Source organism: Harmonia axyridis, chromosome 2 (genome assembly GCF_914767665.1).
Source record: "Harmonia axyridis chromosome 2, icHarAxyr1.1, whole genome shotgun sequence".
In the NCBI taxonomy this organism is placed as follows: domain Eukaryota; kingdom Metazoa; phylum Arthropoda; class Insecta; order Coleoptera; family Coccinellidae; genus Harmonia; species Harmonia axyridis.
The window spans coordinates 54573261-54591759 of NC_059502.1; the positions used below are offsets into that span (position 1 = coordinate 54573261).

At 35.3% G+C, this 18499-nt stretch overlaps 1 protein-coding gene across 2 annotated transcripts in view; it reads right to left on the reverse strand.

Annotated features, from left to right (window-relative positions):
• Positions 1-87: 87 nt before the first annotated feature.
• The window catches only part of LOC123672228 (dynein axonemal heavy chain 8-like), a 133542-nt gene continuing 115130 nt past the window's right edge, over positions 88-18499 (reverse strand). For both annotated transcript variants that reach the window (XM_045606244.1, XM_045606243.1), the window contains exons 56-67: positions 17985-18270; positions 16601-17033; positions 14870-14985; positions 14263-14539; positions 12379-12577; positions 11215-11476; positions 7572-7811; positions 5192-5430; positions 4435-4695; positions 3917-4038; positions 558-719; positions 88-266 (exon numbers count right to left, since the gene is read on the reverse strand). In XM_045606244.1, coding sequence (XP_045462200.1) covers positions 141-266; positions 558-719; positions 3917-4038; positions 4435-4695; positions 5192-5430; positions 7572-7811; positions 11215-11476; positions 12379-12577; positions 14263-14539; positions 14870-14985; positions 16601-17033; positions 17985-18270 — 2723 coding nt within the window. In that variant the 3' untranslated portion in view covers positions 88-140. The remainder of the gene's footprint in view (positions 267-557; positions 720-3916; positions 4039-4434; positions 4696-5191; positions 5431-7571; positions 7812-11214; positions 11477-12378; positions 12578-14262; positions 14540-14869; positions 14986-16600; positions 17034-17984; positions 18271-18499) is intronic.

The window sequence follows — 18499 nt, forward strand, 5'->3', positions numbered from 1 at the left end:
TCAAATGAGATGATATTTTATTTGAGTTTTTAGAGTATTTTTAGATTTACGGGAAAAGATAAAATTTACAAAATGAAAAGCTACAAACCATATGTATATATATATATTTTTTTAAAAGATATCCACTGATTATTAAGCTCTTATTGTATATCGCAAAGTAAGGCAACTCCTCTCAGGATCCAATGATCAGGATTTTTAGTTGTAACTAAATTTAAGGCGGTGATGTAATTCAAGTCTGTTCTTCTCGCTTTTTTGTAAACTGGACACTGAAAACAATCAAGAAATAAGTGGAGAAATTTCGACTGATGTGTCGAATCGAAAAATTGGCTCCTAATAAAATAGCAATATTTTTATGGAAACGGCAATGCAATTCGAAGTGAGTGCTATAAGAAATGATGCGGAAACCAACTGAAAGTATGGACAGTGAAGTTTTATCTAAAATTTTTTTCTGGTCATTTGAATCACAATTTTTTCTGGAATGTTGTTTTTTATCATGTCCAGCAATAAGTATCAATATGCTAGTTTATAATAATTCTGAAACAACTAATATCACTTACCACATACAAATTGCTTCCTGTTTGAGATGATTGGTATATGGCTGTTACCCAGGCCACGGGCAAAACGGTATATAATACTTTATTAGTGGATTCACATAGTTTTGAATTACGCCTATCCCAGCCACCACCATCAAGAAATAAGCCATAAATATAAACACCTTCCTAGAAGAAGAATAATTGTGTTTGATTTATAATAGAACTACTGTTGTAAATGTTTCTTCTGAAAAATTAATACCTGATGTGATGTAACTAATAAATTTTGAATTGATTATAACGGTTGTGTTCTTAGATGCATGAGAAGTTTTGATGGCTCTTGTCTATGATTTGATGGTTGAGAATATCAAACTGTGTGGACATTTCTGTTAGTAAAGTTCGGCAATTCATCATGAATCATTTAACTCCAAAACAACGATTCCGAATTGTGGAAATTTGCTTAAAAAATAAATCTGTTCGCGAAGTTCATAGAGCAGTTAATCCATTTTACGTACAGGGGGCAAGCAATCCCTCTAATTATTGATCCTTCTCGCATGTATATTACTCTTCCCGTTTCAAAACCATCAAAAAGACAAAGAAATGTGCGCACCGAAAAGAAAATTGCTGCTAGCGCGAAGTGTTGAAGAAGACGCCAAAATGTCGATACGTCGCCGTTTTCAACATGTTGGTCTTTTTCCATTGATTACATGGAAAAGTTTACGTGAGGATTTTTCTAGGTACACATTCGTGATGCCAACCCATCCGATAATTCCATATGCTATACGGGAGTCAACAAACCCAAAATAAAGCATTTTGAGATGGTGTAGAGGTAAGATTTTAGCGAGATATCTGAAGCGGCCCAAGAAGGTTCTGATCGTGTTAACAGTGTTGTTGATATGATCATTCCAACGAAGATGGTAATCAATAATTATCCCCAGATATTTCACATTTTCAGTTCGTTTTAATGTGATCATTTTATTATGATTAATTATCTGTAAAGTGTTATACTGAGGTAGTTTATTTTTGTAGCTTGTTATAGGTAGAAACACTGTTTTGTCAAAATTAATGGTTAGCAATTTATGATTAAACCAGTCAAAGATATTATTCATTTCCGATTGAATTTTAAGTTTCAGGTCTTCCCAACTGCTTGATGTGTACAATATAACTGTATCATTGGCAAAGCTTATTATGTGTCCAGAGGGTCTAATGGTAAGTAAATTATTAATGTATAATATAAACAAAATTGGTCCGAGTACCGCCCCTTGTGGTACTCCGCATTTAATCAGCTCAAATCTACTATAGGTATCGTCAATTTTGACACATTGCTTTCTATCAGACAGATATGATCTGCACAAATTGTGAGCCACTCCGCGTATTCCCACATCTTCCAAGGATCCTAACAACTGTTGGTGGTCGACAGTGTCGAACGCCTTTGCAAGAGCCAGAAACACACCAATAACAGGTTGGCTGTTATCGATTGCTTCATACATTTTTTGAGTTAGTGACTCAGCTCCTTAAGTAGATTTTCCTCTTTGAAATCCGAATTGGTTATCAGCAATTATTGCAGCATGATCGATATCATTGTAAATAATAAATGGGGCCTGATATGAAAAGGAACTCTTAAAATTAGATGTTATGTGGCGTGGGATACTGATACCTGACGAACTGCGGACATTGACACTGTGCACATTTCGTCTATATATGATTTCTTGATGCAGATATGGGGGGTTGTCTCAGATGAATGATTTTATGAATGAAACATGATAGATGAAGTCTACGGCAATTCCTCATGTTGATCCAACCCATAGAATTTATGTAGCCAGAGGTTGGAACAGTCCTCCTCAAATTAAGCACCAACCAACAACAACGATTCTGAACAGTCTGTATACGCCCTGAGTCGAACGCATCAAGGAAGGGGCCATAAACAACATCACATAAATTAAAATATGATAAGACCAGTTGATCCCAGAGCATCATTCTCATACGTTCATGAGGAAAATTTCGACTACTATAAATAAGCCTGAGGGATAAATAGGCTCTCTTGATATAAGCAGAGACATGATCTGAGAATTTCAATTGAGAATCAACATACAACCCAAGATTTTTTACTGTTTTCAATGGCTTTAAAATCTTGTTGAGAACCCTGACAGAAAACACACCAAGCTTGGAGATACGAGTTAGCGCTTCCAATTATCAAAAAATTAGACTTATCAGGATTCAAGTGTAGATTATGATTCCTCACCTTTAATGCCAAGGAACTTAGATCTTCATTTAACTGAGAACGTGTCACTGTAGCCTGATCTGGTTTGAAACCGATGTAAATCTGAATATCATCAGCAAAAGCATGAAACAGGCAAAATTGAACAGTCTCACACAAATCAGCAGTATAGATCAGAAACATGAGTGGACCTAGAATCGAACCCTGTGGTACTCCCTTTGTAATATGAACACACGATGATATAGACATCTTTCATTGGAAACAGATGAGTGGAAGGAAGTAGTTCCGAAACATAGAAGATCTGAACTATCCCGACAATATTGACACCGGAGCACATTTAGGTGTTTACAAGACTTACAATCGTCTTATTCAGAAGTACTTCTGGCCACATCTGAAAGCTGACGTTAGTAGATATTTAAAGAAATGTTCGACTTGTAGTAATCAGAAACCTTTGCAGAGGGCACCGGCCGGAGAAATGGGGAAAAGGTCAGATATTCAATCGTGTTGGCAAATGATTTCAAGCGACATTTTTGGTCCGCTGCCCTCTAGCGACGGATATAAATACATTTTAGTTACCACGGACTATTTTATTAAATTTAGCATTTTCACTCCTTTGAGAAACGCAACAGCACAAATAGAAATCAAACATATTGAACAACAAGTAATTGGTGTACTAGAATATATTACTGTTGACGATGGTACTCAATTTAGAAGAAGTAACGAATTTAAACAATATTTAGAGAGAAACAGCGTTAAACCGTTGTTAAATGCTTATTATAATGCGCAGAATAACCCTACAGAGGGAGTTAATAGATTTTTGAAAACATTGATTAGTTCCTACATTGATGATCAAGAATCAAATTGGTGTCGTAATTTGCAACATTTAGCATGTGCCTCAAGAACGGCGAAACATGAAACCACGAAATTTACCTCATATTTCGCAAATTTCATGTTTGGTAGGTACAACAGACTCCTTAGGGAAAGTTTAGGCTTTCCTGAAATATGTGTGGTCTACCGTCCACTGGCTGTTAGACTATATAGCCAACTCAAGTATTTGATCAGCAGTAATTCTCTCTACTACTTTGGGAACCACGGAGGTTGATGACATTCGAACTGATACTCGAATGATTGCTATAAACAAACTGAACTTAATGAAACGGATTCTTACACTTGGAGGGGAAATTGTCTCTTCTTTCATCATTTTCATCACTTCGTTAGACATGAAGACCTGATCCAGAGCCCAGCCCTTATGTGCTCTCGCAACTTCTTGCTTCATTGCGGTCAGAAAACCTGAAATAAATGAAAGATTTCATGGGTATTCCATTAGTGAGGAAGGTAATGATATTAATTTTGGCTGCGTATTCGACAATGGGTATTTCTACCAATAAATAGTGTCGAAAGGTTATGTGCGGTTAAGTTAGGTTAGGTAAGTATTACGAAAAGTCATCGTTTAAGTCATGGCCAAGTTCAAATATTCAAATTTATTTCATTTTCTTGAGTATATTATGAGAACATCGAAAGAAGTTTCGTTCTACAGGATAACAACATCTCCTTGGAAAATCAGTCTTAAAATCTCACTGCTCACATTCAATTTTAAATTTTTGACAGCTGTAGTATTTAGGTGGTAAAATGAAAAGTCACAGATGGTAATGCTGAGTGTGGTTATACAATAGATGTGATTGTCACCTTGAGGATTGAAGAACCCGGCCATCCAGAAGCAGGGGGGCCTTCCTTTGAAGCACCACGTCCTAAACTGGACGTCCCTGTCCAGCAGTTCTGTGAACCAGAAACCGAGTGTTCTCGCGGCCCAAGATCCTCTCATCCAAACAGCGGGGACCAGGGCATCGTAGATGTTATCCAGAGCGTCTTGCAGCGACTCGTTCATTATGATTGTGCCCTCTATGGCCAAGAGCAGGTCCTTCAGAGTTGTGCGCACGTTTCCAATAACTGAAAGAAATGCTTTCAGTGATTAAAGGCTCATTCATTTCGATTCCAAGTCTATGGAAGGTATAGAAACCTTTTTTTAGATCACTTTTGAGATGGAATAATGGAAAAATAGAGCTTTTTAACCTATCGATCATTAGGTAGGTATAGTATATCCAAAGTCACTTCAACTAGTCCATGAAAACGCTTGGCCATAGATGTTCCTTGAAGTGGATACTGCGATCCTCTAAATATCGGGGTTTATTTGTAAGTATTGTTAGGCAATAAATTCACTAGCCCCAAAGGAATTTCTGGAACATTGGACAACCTTTGTATAATCTAAATATTCAGCTTCCTACAAGTGACTTTGGATATACTATACTTCCATTCCTCATTGTGCAATATGTAAATTTCAATGTTAGATATTCCAAAATTTGAATGAGCATTGAAATGAGGAAGAGTCGACACCATTTATTCTATACATCTTGCCCTAGGCTCAAAACTCGAAGAGAATTATCACCTTTCTGCATTCTGTCAATTTCTTGCTTTAAGAATATGTTGAGAGGATTGTACTGGCCCATTATACGTATCCTTTCCTTAACCTCGAACGGATCGTAATTTGGAGGCATCTTGCTCAACATATCGATAGCTTGACGGGTGACCAACGATTCTCTGGTTTCTCCTCCACCTCCACCGGATTCTTTTGGCTGTATCGAGAGCATCTGAGACAACATATCACTTGTAGTATTGGTCTGATACCTGCAAATTATGAACCGAATAAGTGTAAAAAAAATTTAAAATCTTAAATCTAAAATCTTTAAAATGTTGCAATCTTAAAAATTATAACGGGTGTTTTTTTTCGAGGTATATAACTTTAAGTTGGCATTACTGTTCAAGATGGCGACCGATTCAACAGTTGTCAAGTGATTTATTCTCAGTTTGGTTTGGCAATCATGAATAGACTCACGCCTGAAGAACTCTTGAAAATAGTGCAATTTTATTTCGAAATTAATAATGGTTTTGTGCGGAATACGTATCGCGCACTACGTCCATTTTATTTTGTTAAGCGATGAAGCGCACTTCTGGTTGAATGGCTACGTCAACAAACAAAACTGCCGCATTTGGAGTGAAGCTAATCCTCAAGTGTATGTCGAAACACCGTTACATCCAGAAAAACTGACTGTTTGGTGCGCTTTATGGGCTAGTGGAATCATGGATCCGTACTTCTTCAAAAACGATGATGGCCAGAACGTTACAATCAATGGTGATCGGTAAAGAGCCATGATTACTAACTTTTCATTCCTGAATTGAACAACCCTGATGTCCAGGAGCTGTGGTTCCAACAAGACGGCGCAACATGTCACACAGCTCGTGCCACAATCGATTTATTGAAAGACACGTTTGGTGACCGCCTAATTTCACGTTTTGGACCTGTGAATTGGCCTCCAAGATCTGGTGATTTAACACCGCAGAACTACTTTCTGTGGGGCTATGTAAAGTCATTGGTCTATGCGGATAAGCCATAAACCCTTGACCATTTGGAAGACAACATTCGCCGTGTTATTGCAGATATACGGCCACAAATGTTGGAAAAAGTCATCGAAAATTGGACGTCCAGATTGGACTACATCCGAGCCAACCGTGGCGGTCATATGCCAGAAATCATATTTAAAATTTAATGCCACAAGATTATCTTGTCGATAAATAAAATTCATGTCAATCGAATAATCCATCGTTGTTTTATTGCAATTTAAAGTTCTATAGCTCTAAAAAAACACCCTTCATAATTATGCAATTACATTGAGAGGGAACATCACCACGTTGCTGCTCAGTTCAAAATTAAATTAGAGATATTTCTTCTTATAAATCACTGATTTTTATTGGGTTTTCACATGATTTCCTTGAACGATAATCTACATTGCAGAAAGGAAATATTTCTAATTTGCGAATTAAAAAAACATTTTTTGGTAACTTTTCGTTTTTCGCAAAAAAAATTAATTATATGTACATTATACAAAAATATATTTTTGGAAATTCTTGAAAAAAACTACCAAAAATAATTACAAAAAAGGTAAAACTATAATTTCGTTGAAAAATAATCGACCGTCATATAATTTTGTAAAAAAAAAAATGATCGACCGTCATACTCTACTTATTTGTTTCGAAAAGAGAAGAAAATGTGAGATGAATGTACCTACAACTACGTACACCGTACAAAGTTTGGTCATCGCAAGAGTGTCAGAGGGAATGGGTACTAAAGTTTGACTGATACGAGGAAAATCACGTGGTGGTAATCCCTCTTAATCCCATACTACTCAGGTCATTTTCGAATGAGTCCATTTGGTTTTTATGTTACTGTATTTTTAACGTGTAATCAACGTTTAAGTGGTTTCCTTTAATTTCAACTGGATTTAAGAGCAAAGAAATGAATCGAAATCGACTTATTCTTCATTCTTTATTCGAAAAACTGTTGGAGTTTTTGAGAAAATTTTAATTATCGGGATTAGTATTTCATTAATTTTTTTAGAAATTCTATCAGAAAAGGAGTCAGATGTTCTGATTAACTTGTTCTATTTTTCTGAAGCAGTACCAAATGGAGCTAAAAATCCCATCCTGGTCGATGTAAGAAATTATTCTGGAGTTTGAGCGATAGTGAAATATCATTGCATGCGCGTGAACAAGTGGTGGCTCACTTCATAATGCAGTGATACATTATTATTGATGATTGATTTGTACTTCACTGAAATTGTGCTCGACTTTTTCCTAAATATTGTACCGACTTTTTCCCCCTTCTTTTTTTGTTTTTTACGTTTTTGAAACAGTTCTTAGTGGATATTCCGTCGATGAGAGAGTCATCAAGTCAACCTTAGTAAACCGAAGATCACAATCTATTTACTTACGTAATATCCGCATTCGGATGCAATCCGTAAACTTGAGGAGGATCGGTTGGAGCAAAAGTGTCGATGTGAGCGAGATAATCTGAGATCTGTTTGAACTTCACCACTTTATATCCTTTGGCAAACTCGAAAGTGGGTTCGAACACGCCATCATGGAACCAGAATCTGCAGAAAGTGTTCAGTAACCTCTTGTCGTAATCGTCCGTGACTCTTCCTCCGTAGTGGACTTCTCCTAACATATACCTGGAAATAATGTAAACTTCTTCAGAGCGTTTTTTTAAGGGCTTTTAGGTGATCATTCCGATTTAAAAGAGGCCGGGATCTTCACGAACAGACCGATTAACCCGTTCCACATTCTCTTTCGTTCTCAATAACTTTGGGCGCCTGGGTGTTCAGTTTATTTAGTGTTGAATCGGTCTCTTCAAATTTTTTTACCCATTTCCGAATGAGACAAATGCTTGGCGAATTATTCAAGTGGCGAAAACCTCGAATATTGGAGGATAATCATTTCTGTATACTTCGCGTACGCACAACTTGTGATCCGCTCCCGAGAAACGCTCCATAGCGACCACATTCGAGTCAGAATCATAGACCAAAGTCCTCTTTTATCAATGTTACACCCTGTTCATTAATTCAAGAATGACCAGTTCAAATAATGATGTGTCTCTTCAGATCATATTTACATTGATGAGAAAATGGCAAAAAATTGGAAATATGTTTTTCAATTAATATTTAGATTAGATTAAGAGGTTTCAGTTGCGCTGCGACCTTATGGTTTATTGTGCTCGCCTTCCAGTTGCAGAGCTCTAATGAACTTCAGTATCTGGCATGGCTTCAAGGAGGCTGCTTCCGGGCCAATAAAAGGAGTTTGTACCGCTTTTTTTGGCAAGTGTGTTGGCCTCTTAATTTCCTCTAATTCCCGCGTGGCCGGGAATTCAGACTGAAAAGACCTTGTTATTCTTGCCTACGTCATTGGGTTTTCTTCGGCACTTCAATACCGTCTTAGTATATGATATGTGAGCTCAGTGCTCTGATTGCAGCCTCACTATAAGATTGTCTCGCTATATCAAATTTTTGAGATTCTTGTTAAGTTGATTTTCAAATATCTTTCAATTGCAAGTATTTCTGCCTGAAAGATACTTAGATAGAGCATTTGGTGCCAGTCCCAAATACTTTTAGAACCATCTCTGAATCATTTAATGGTATTCTTTTTGAGAACAGGAAATGTGGACTCCCTTTTCCAAACTTCTTTTCTACTTAGTATTGTAGTGAAGGGTTTTCCGATGCAAATTTTCACTGGTGAGGTTCGCTGATGCTATGTATTTCAGGGAGGTCAGGGAGCACCTGGTTCTCTAATTTCTAGTTCCCTCATTGCCGGTACCTTCCCTGTATAGTCTCAGAATGGCCTCATGGTCTAATCTATCTATCACAAGATGAAGAGGTGTGAGATCTGTAATGATTTTCAGTACCTTACTTGGGCACATTCTCATAGCTTCAGTGATGCAAACACAGAATGACCTTTGTATTGTATCAAGAGCTTTCCCTGAGCTGTTCTGACTTGCTCTGGCATGCCAGACTATTGCCCCATAGGTAAGATGCATAGAATACCTGGTGTGTCTACTTATACCTGTAAAACTTTCAGACAAAACGGGAGATTTTTCGGATTTATACCTACTTGATTTCGAGGGATCGCGGGCTTTTCAGATGGCGCATACATCGTTTACATTTGACATTTCTCTCAATTCTCGACTCTTGTGAACCAAGGGCGTAGATCTTTTTTTCTTGGGGAGGAATAATCGAAAAAAAAATTTTTGACGACAACTTTTATTCATATCTGTAATGTTAGAAAAAGAAGTTTGATAATGAAGTTTGAACCAAATTACTCGAAATAATTTTTGTTGTTACTAATTCGGTTGTTCTTACCTTGTTCTCAAATAAGAGTTACGAAGGAAAATGAGAAATTACTTGGATAATTTTGAGAAAAAAAAAGTTTCATGAATATGAGCCCACAAAGGCTTTGCTTTCAATATACAGGTTGTTTTTAGTGTGTCGTACAGTTTATCAAATATTTATTAATCTTCGCTACAGATTAGGTAAATAAATACCAAAACTTATATTAGAGCTTACTAGCTGGATCTTTATTATAATTTGGATTTTCCTGAGGATTACTAGAGATTTTTCTCGAAATCGATAGCAGCTACGACAAAACTATAACAAACCAAAAAGTGTAGTACTGGACCAGAGTTTTTTTTCTACATTTTTCTAAACTAACAGCCATTCACCAAAATATAGTTTTGGAGGAAGGAAGCAGGCATCCTTCCAGAAAATATATCACCCTGTAGATTTGCATTCAAAATTAGTATATCACATAGTGAAAACTTTAAACTGGAATATCTATGGCCAATTCATATTAAATATCTTGTGAAGGGAAGGTTATACGAGAAAATAACTTGAACTTCAACACATGTATCTCAAAACAAAATGTTTGGGGACTCATGTTATGGGACTTTTTTTCTTAAAATGATCCGGAAATCTGTCATTTTCATTTGTATCTCCAATTTAGGAGCACCGTGTAATTACCCCCAGTATCCCCCTATTTCTACGCTCTTGTCGTGAACTTTGAGTATAGAACAATAATATTTTATTTTCTATGGTCTGTCATTATATTCCATTCATTGGAGAAAAAATTCGATATGAACTGAATTGTAATTTATTGTGAATATTTGCAGTGTCTAAAATCAGTATTTCCTTTTTAAACGACACCAGGCAGATGCGGGAATTCGAAAAATTTTAAAGAGCGCCACCTTACAGCACTCTGGTGAAGCACACCACCAAAGCAACAGGTGGGTCTCTCAAAAAGTCTGAAACAAAATCGAATCAGTAAACACACCAGGTATTCTATGCATCTTACTCTTACCATTAAGCATATCAGCCTAGGCTATACAGTCGAAGCCAAGCTCTGTGAGTCTGTGGTGTAACTCATCTACTACTAGGCTCTATAGAAGGGGAGATATTACACCCCCTTGAGGTGTTCCGCGAATGGCTTAAACAATATTCAAACATTAACTACAAATAATGTTCAAAAACCTTTTTATTTCAAATGGCCCACCCTGTATTTCTATATCTTATTGAACGTAAAAATTAATTTCGAAACTATCTGTAATACATTCCTACATCTGAACCATATAGTTTTTCAGGGTGTGCCATTTTGAATAAAAGAGTTTTTGGCCATCATTTGTATTTAATATTTGAATATTAACTATGATCACTCTAGCTCTGAGTTAATTTTTTTTTGTATGGGGGCAATCAATATGTCTGCTCAAAAACATTGTGTGTATCGATGGGTTAACTGGTTTCTTTATTAATCACCATTAAAAAAAACTGCATATGTTCATTTTTTCTCCATTTCCTCGTGAAGGGTGCTTCGAAGGTATAAAGCGATCTGAAGAAACTCATCACTATTTTATCTTGCTTTTCTATTTTTGAATTCATATTAAATTGAACTTTGGTGTTTTGCTTTGTTTTCGTATTTTGTTGTATTTCTGTATATATGAAAATAATTTTCAATTGTGCTTCTCACACATCGCGAAAAAGATTTCCAAAATATCTTGAATAGAAGCTCATTTTTAGTGAATAGTTTACATACCTTAAAGTTACCCAACTGACTCCTCGCTTAGGATCTATCTCGTCCAGATGGTTCTGAACGAATATGCAACTGGCCAACCAATCGGCTGAGTTATATTCATACGGTATATTCCATCCTAGTGGTCCGAACTTTCTCCTCTCCTGGACGACGGTGTGAAGGAAGGATATGGCGTATATGAGAGGAATGTATTGCCAAGCATCAGAATAATCCAGCATGTCTTGATTCATCGACGTGTAGGTTCGTAGCAGACCAGCTCTCACACCTTAAATTGTAGGAGGGGAAATGTTTGACTTTGGCCAAATAGTCATGGAAGGATGAAAAAAGTAAAAACGCTTATACTGAACTACATCGTACATCCTTTGACATTTTGGAGATATATTTGGCAAAAAGGGTGCCTCAAATGAAGTGGATTTTATACAGCTGTATGCAGGATATTGTTTTGATTTCAAAATTATGTGAACCGAGAAAAAGCCTCTGTTCATACATTTAAGACTTTGCTTGAAATGCAAATATTTATTTGTTCAGTATTTGAAGTAGTTCATTATAAGCATTGTTCACTATTCAGAGAGTCTACTGTATTTACAATTTTTGATATTCTGTATTTACAAATTGAAATACACGAGAACCTGTAAATTTTACTGAAAAACTCTAAATGGCTTGTTTTTATTTCTTCATCACAAAGTAAAATTCAAAAATTTTGAAATTCATTATTGAGATATGGTTGATGAACCTTCCAATTTCGAAGTGATATAAAACAAATAAATATAATTTTTTTTGTAAAAAAAAATCAGTGAGTTCATTCTGAACTACAATACTCAGGTTTCTTCCAAAAATTGAAAGAATCGATTTCTGCACAGAATCAAAATGAATCTGCACTGAAGAACATAGTGAGAAATGTACTGCATACCCATATAATATAATATAATTATAACAGTTGACCTATGCGCAAACTATGTGATTGGCTTTCTTTATATTGCTCCGTCTCATATTTGAACGGACTATGTAGCGGACGGTTGTAGCGGAGCAACTTTGAAGAAAATGGATGTTAACCTAACATTTTTCGACATTAATGATCAGAAACATAGTTCTGGGAAAGGCACATAAAGAGTGCATACAAAAAAAAAATCCACTTGTCGTACCAGACGAATAATGGGAACAATTTACCTGAAGGAGCTTCATTAGTGAACTTGATGCATAGTTGTAATAAACTTATAGGAAACAGCGGGTGCTCCTCAGTCGTTATCCACAATCGGAAATCTGGATGTACGCTACCGATACCCTTTTCCAGGTCCAAATACATTGCGAGAACTTCATTCATGTATTCCAAGGAGAGATGGCAGTTTTGCAATAAAGCCCAGAATCCCTGAAACATTCAAATCCAAAAATCGTGTCGAAGTAACTAGTGAGCCAGGGAAATTTTGAGTCCCTAAAACGAAGCTTGTATCATGAACGGGTTGGTCAGAGAATGTTGACCAACGTTCACTTGTCTCCGGTTGAGATGTTCTTCCAACCCCTGGAAGAGCGGCTTTCCAGAGGTCTCGGAGAATGAATAATTATGTAAATTCCCAAAGATGTTATGTGTGAGTCCGGCCCGTCGCTTCTATGGTCTTCAGGTCTTTTTAGTTGACTTTCTAGGGACATAATTAGTTCTCTGGGTCAATAAGAGTCGATTAAAATTTTAAAATTAAATATAATAAAGGGAAAAAAATCCAAAATTACAATATCCACGAAATTTTTATATATTTGACTCAACGGCCAAAACTTTATAATTGAAAAAAATATCTCAAATAATCTATTATGCATACAAAACAAACAAAATAACCAAAACTGTCTACTCAACTTTGAATTTGGAAGAGTCGGGACTACTCAAGTAAACTTATCTTCGTCGAAAAAGTATTAAAAAAATCATCAAAAAAAAATTAAATTAAATAGCCAAAAGATTGTTAACTTGCCCTTATCCCGCGCTGTAATTCCTTTTTAATAATTCCACTCGATTCTCGCACTCCGAGCTAATCTATTTCTTACCAGAACAAATTTTAAGACTTTATCCCAAAAAAATAAATCTAAACTTCATCAAAAATTTAATCCCTGCTTTTCTATTTCTGACCTAACTCTTCCTTTGTCAAGGCCAAAACAATTCCTTTTCTTGAATACTCAAAATCCCTAAAACTTACTCATGTACCAATTTACCGTTCTATTTAACTTATGCTTATTGAATATTACTCTGATCTTGAAAAAGAAATTGTTTTGCTCTAAGTCCGGTTTCTAAACCCTTTTCATTCAGAGACCCTATGCGATACTGACTTCCTCCTTAAACCTCAACAAAATCATAACCTCGTACTTATCCAAGACAGCCCCAAAAATTGCCCAAGATACCATGCCAAAGATCATTGGTTAGAAAATTTTTTATCCTTCTTCATTTTTTCGTCAATAGCAGCTCAAGCTAGATTTTTCTGCTGTTTCAACTATAACCATACTTCGATTTTGCCTAACGAACTTTTTGCTGTCATCTGGGAGCGACCATAACGGTTCTTCGCATGTATCGAACTCATATAAGTCAAGATTTCCCCGTATCTAAATTATTCTTCTTATCCGTGAAAAATATATCGATTTCACCAAAGAACGCAGTGAGAAGATAAATAAGAAAAGCAATAATCGAATATGAATACACCCTACTTTTAAGATAAGATCAGTTTACACAAGTCGCGTCCGCTCTTTTGAATTTAACATATATTCCTTCTGAATAATAATTCCAATAATTTCAATAATCTCAATAATTTCAAAATTTCCGATTTACTACTCTTGTTAGGATATATTATGAACTTTTTTTCATGAAAAGAGTTATTGTATCCGATGCCAAAGTTATTGAACTGAAATCTGGACCAATCTGTATTCTTATACTAGCAAGGTAGAAAGATTTTACTGTCTGCTAGGTCATGGTTAGTAGGTACAAAAGACTCACTGAGGAAATTTTAGGCTTTCCTAAAATATGTGTGGTCTGGCGTACACTGGTTCTTATACTATATATCAGACAAAAGGAGTTCTTACGTCCGTCATGGCTGCTGTCATCATCTTCCTGGCATGAATTTCCTGACCCTGGCCCATCGAGATCGATTTGATGCTGGTCTCCAATTTCTTGGCCAACTGTTCAATATAAGGGGTAGGATCAGAACCGGTACTCAGGAAACAGACCATTGGAGTCAGTGCCCTCGATTCGGTGTGCATGATTTCAAAGTTCAGGATCACAGGTTCCGCGAATTTCTGCCCCATCGAGCTAGCGATGTATTTTCTACTTTGCACCATTGTTCTGTCTGGACACCAAGCGCTGAAATCGAAATGGAGCTTTTTCTCAGTCAGACAACACACTTTATTCCCTCGAATCTTTCCTCCTCCGATGCTACTTAGCTAGATTAGTCTAATCGAATAATTTTATGCTGACGGTTGCAAAAATTCGATCTTTCCTGAAATATGTGTGGTCTGCCGTCCACTGGCTCTTAGAGTAATAATCTTGATTAGCCATAGCGCAAACTACTCGTTAAAATAGTGATTTAATGACACGGCAGAAAGAGAGAAGTTTTGGAGTTGGAAGATGATGTTATTAAAATCAAAAATTAAATATTACATTACTATCAGATTAAATGATATTATTGCTCACCGTACTATCAGAAGTTTCCTGAAAGTGTCCAGGGTATTATAAGTTAAAGGGAAAGGAGCTTCTTCAGGAGCGTCTTTGTCGAACCAAGTCTTCCATATTTTATCATTCTGAATAATCTGTGAAGAGTATGAATGATTTAAAAATCAGGTTGGATAATAATAATCAAATATTTGTATATTTCGTTCTGTGTTTTCGAAAATTTTTATTTCATCATTTTGCTATTAATTCTTCTCTTTTTATTGATTCAATAATCTGTCTGTCTCTACACGGTGATCTCCGAAACCACTGCATGGATTTTATTGCGGTTTTCATAGTTGGATTTAGATTAGTTTAAAGCAACATTTGATTAATTCCAACGGAAGCTGATGAAATTGAGAAAGTTATCTTCTAGTTCTATTTAGGGTGAGTGTTTAATTAAGTTATACATTATATATTTCCCCTCATAAAATAAAACACTTTTTTCATTTATTCAGTTATTATAGATTTGAATGAGGCGGAAAGATTGAGGTTGTTAATGTTGAAAAAAATAGTTTTTCTTTGTATCTTCAACATGACCATTCAGAATCAAATGAATTTTGATGTAAAGTTGTCTGCAAGATATTAAAGGTCTAACCACAGATTTCACATCGTTCGTCCGAATAAATAATACAATTCAAATCACTTCTACGTTCTGCATTATCTCGATGTATGTTTTATGGTAAAAACATCAAAGAGCAAGAAGGCATTATAAAAATATAAAACCATCAAACGTTTACAGTATTTTACTAGATGCAAATCTAGAAAAATGTGGGATGAAAAAATTGTTTTATTTGATGAGTAGAATCAATGGTTGAATTAAATGTAGAACTTCAAGACTCCCCCTAAATGTGAATCTACCAATTTTCCATTATACAATAAAAAGACAAAGAGTAGTTCTATTCTATTTTAGTCTTGATGAAGGCATACTAATGTAAATATCAAAATTTTGACATCTTTTGCCAAAACCTTCAATATTTGATATATCATTTTCCAACTGACAGAATATTAGAATCAACCAAAAAAAAATTATTCACAACTGTATGAATTGAGTGAATACTTAAAAATCGAATAACTCATTTATCATAAAAACAAAAGTACGATTCGTAGTTTTCCTATTTTTTTAATACAATTTTTTCACATCAATCTCTTATTATTTACAAAATAATAACTTGTATTTCTTTTCACTAACTTGAACTTTCATTAACTGAATTTCTTTGGTAGGATATACAGAGATAGCAATCTCAACTGGTAGTCATTTAACTTCTTTCTTACTCTTCTGTGAAATGGGTATACAAATCTACATTTACAATTGAAATGACAATTTTAGTTCATGCAATATTATCTTTGGGTTGATGATGACTCTTATCAATAAATTATTGTTTAAAATTATAAAGTTCAAATGAGTCCACTCGATGAAGGCAATAATATCAATAATAAGTTTTTTGAACTGAAAGATACTGAGGAAAAAATGTATTGAAAAAATACAAAAATTCAGAAACGTACACCTGCCTAGTTTTTCAATTTATTCAGCGTTTACTCTTTTTTTGGTTGGTTTCAATATTGTGTCAGTTGGAACTGTATTTCTAGGCAAAAAAAGGATATAACAAAAGTATATATCAGGTAGTGAAGATTTTAGCGCAATGATCTCATAATTTCGATATTTATGTAAGCAATAATATTTCTTTTCACTAGACTATGATTGAATTTATTAACCTGTTGAACGATATACTGATAGTGCCTCAAGTTCGAAAGTTCCACCAGGTTCAACCAAGTCATGTCGGTGATCCATTTCGCAGGTTTCGGCGGACACGTGTTCAGATCTAGCGCTGCGCCACCTTTGATGAAGTTCTGGAATTCTTCATGCGTTATGGTACCTCTCTCCAGGTCGATTTTCAAGGTGAGCAGAAGGACAAACATATATTTGTGTCTCTCGTAGAGTCCTCTCGATTTGTATTTGTATATTTCGTAGGTCATATATTCATTTATGAAATTTATCCTTTTCGAAGTTATCGGACTCTTCTCCGATCTGAGCATGGATAGGTCGAATCTCTCCAAGAACTGAACGAGAGAAGTCTGATACATCATATTGACCATTGCCATGCTTACGATCAAGAAGTATAATACGCTTCCCCTTGTAGCAACTGGTCTAGAAAACGAATATTTACATTCGAATAAGAAGTCAATAGAAACAATAGCATATATAATTAACATTAGTGATGAAGAGATACGAATATCAGATCTCTAGAACATTTTATCATCATATGTTCGCTAGAACTGCTGGTTCTTGTATGTAACACTCTTCAATATGGAATCAAGATGCTTTACATACCAAAATAATGTTTTTTCTTCAGTTTCTTTTTATAGCTTGATTTTTTGAAAAATTATTTCACGGTCGAAATAATAAAACATTTCCTTCATTTCTATCTAATAATTCTATCTAATAATAATATTATTATTATTATTATCTAATATAAATTTTCACTATTTATTTAGCAGATGCACCAAGCTATCTCTGTGACATAAAAAACAATACCAAGAAGGTGTTGGAATTGTTTGACTAAACTTGGTTTCACAAGTTGAAGGTTGTAGTGAAATATAATTTCTTTGAAAATAATCTAGTAGCCATTGACAATTTAACGTTTAAATCGTTGTTACAATCAAAATTATCTGGTATATTAGTTGAAAAAATAAGTCAATTTTGGTATTGTTTTTGGTTGGAATTATTTTGGTTTTGCGTTCTTCTTTGCGTTTTGAGGCTGCCATTCGGATCAAAATTATCTGGTATATTACTTGAAAAATTAAGTCAATTTTGGTATTGTTTCTGGTTGGAATTCTTTTGGTTTTGCGTTCTTTTTTGCGTTTTGAGGCTGAAAACGTGAAAATTATCGACTACTGATTCGACAGGTTATATCACAAATCATAAAAAAGTTGGATAAATATACAAGTTTTGCAGCTGCATTGGTTCAAAGCTAGGTAAGATGATGTGAAATTATAAATGAAACAAAATAAACATCAATACTTTACGAAACAATCAAATATACAAAACAATTTGTTTTGTTAAGTAATTAGATCAATTTGCTGGTTATATCATGCTCACCTGAATTCTTCCCTAGCAGCATTTATTTTGATTTCCGTTTCTTTAGCTACCGTCAGCTTCTCCTGGACCTCCAAGGAGGTTGTTTTCGTCACGTTCAAAACTCCTATAACCGTATCATCATCAAGTAACGATCCTTGAGTTGTCGTCAACTTGTAGAGCAAGTTCTGTTCGAGCTCAGACATTTTGCGTCTGTTGGAAGTAACATCGATCATCAGCTGTGTTCTCTCAGTTTCTAACTCTCTCTTTTCGGTCAGAATGACCCTTCCCAACAGCTGGTCTTCCAAACCTTAACAGGTAAAACCATAACGTCAAAAAAGTACCAAAAATAGAAGAAAAAGTAGGTTATAACGATAACCACCTCAGTTCCGGGCCTGTCATACACATTAGTGACATCCTACTTTTTTTCTCAAATTGAAGTTGTGTGAGAAAGCGGTGGAGTTGAAGATAATAGAGGGTAGTGTATTCACTCTTTTGCGTGATCATTTGACCATAAGAAAGCTTTGCTCGTAATATGT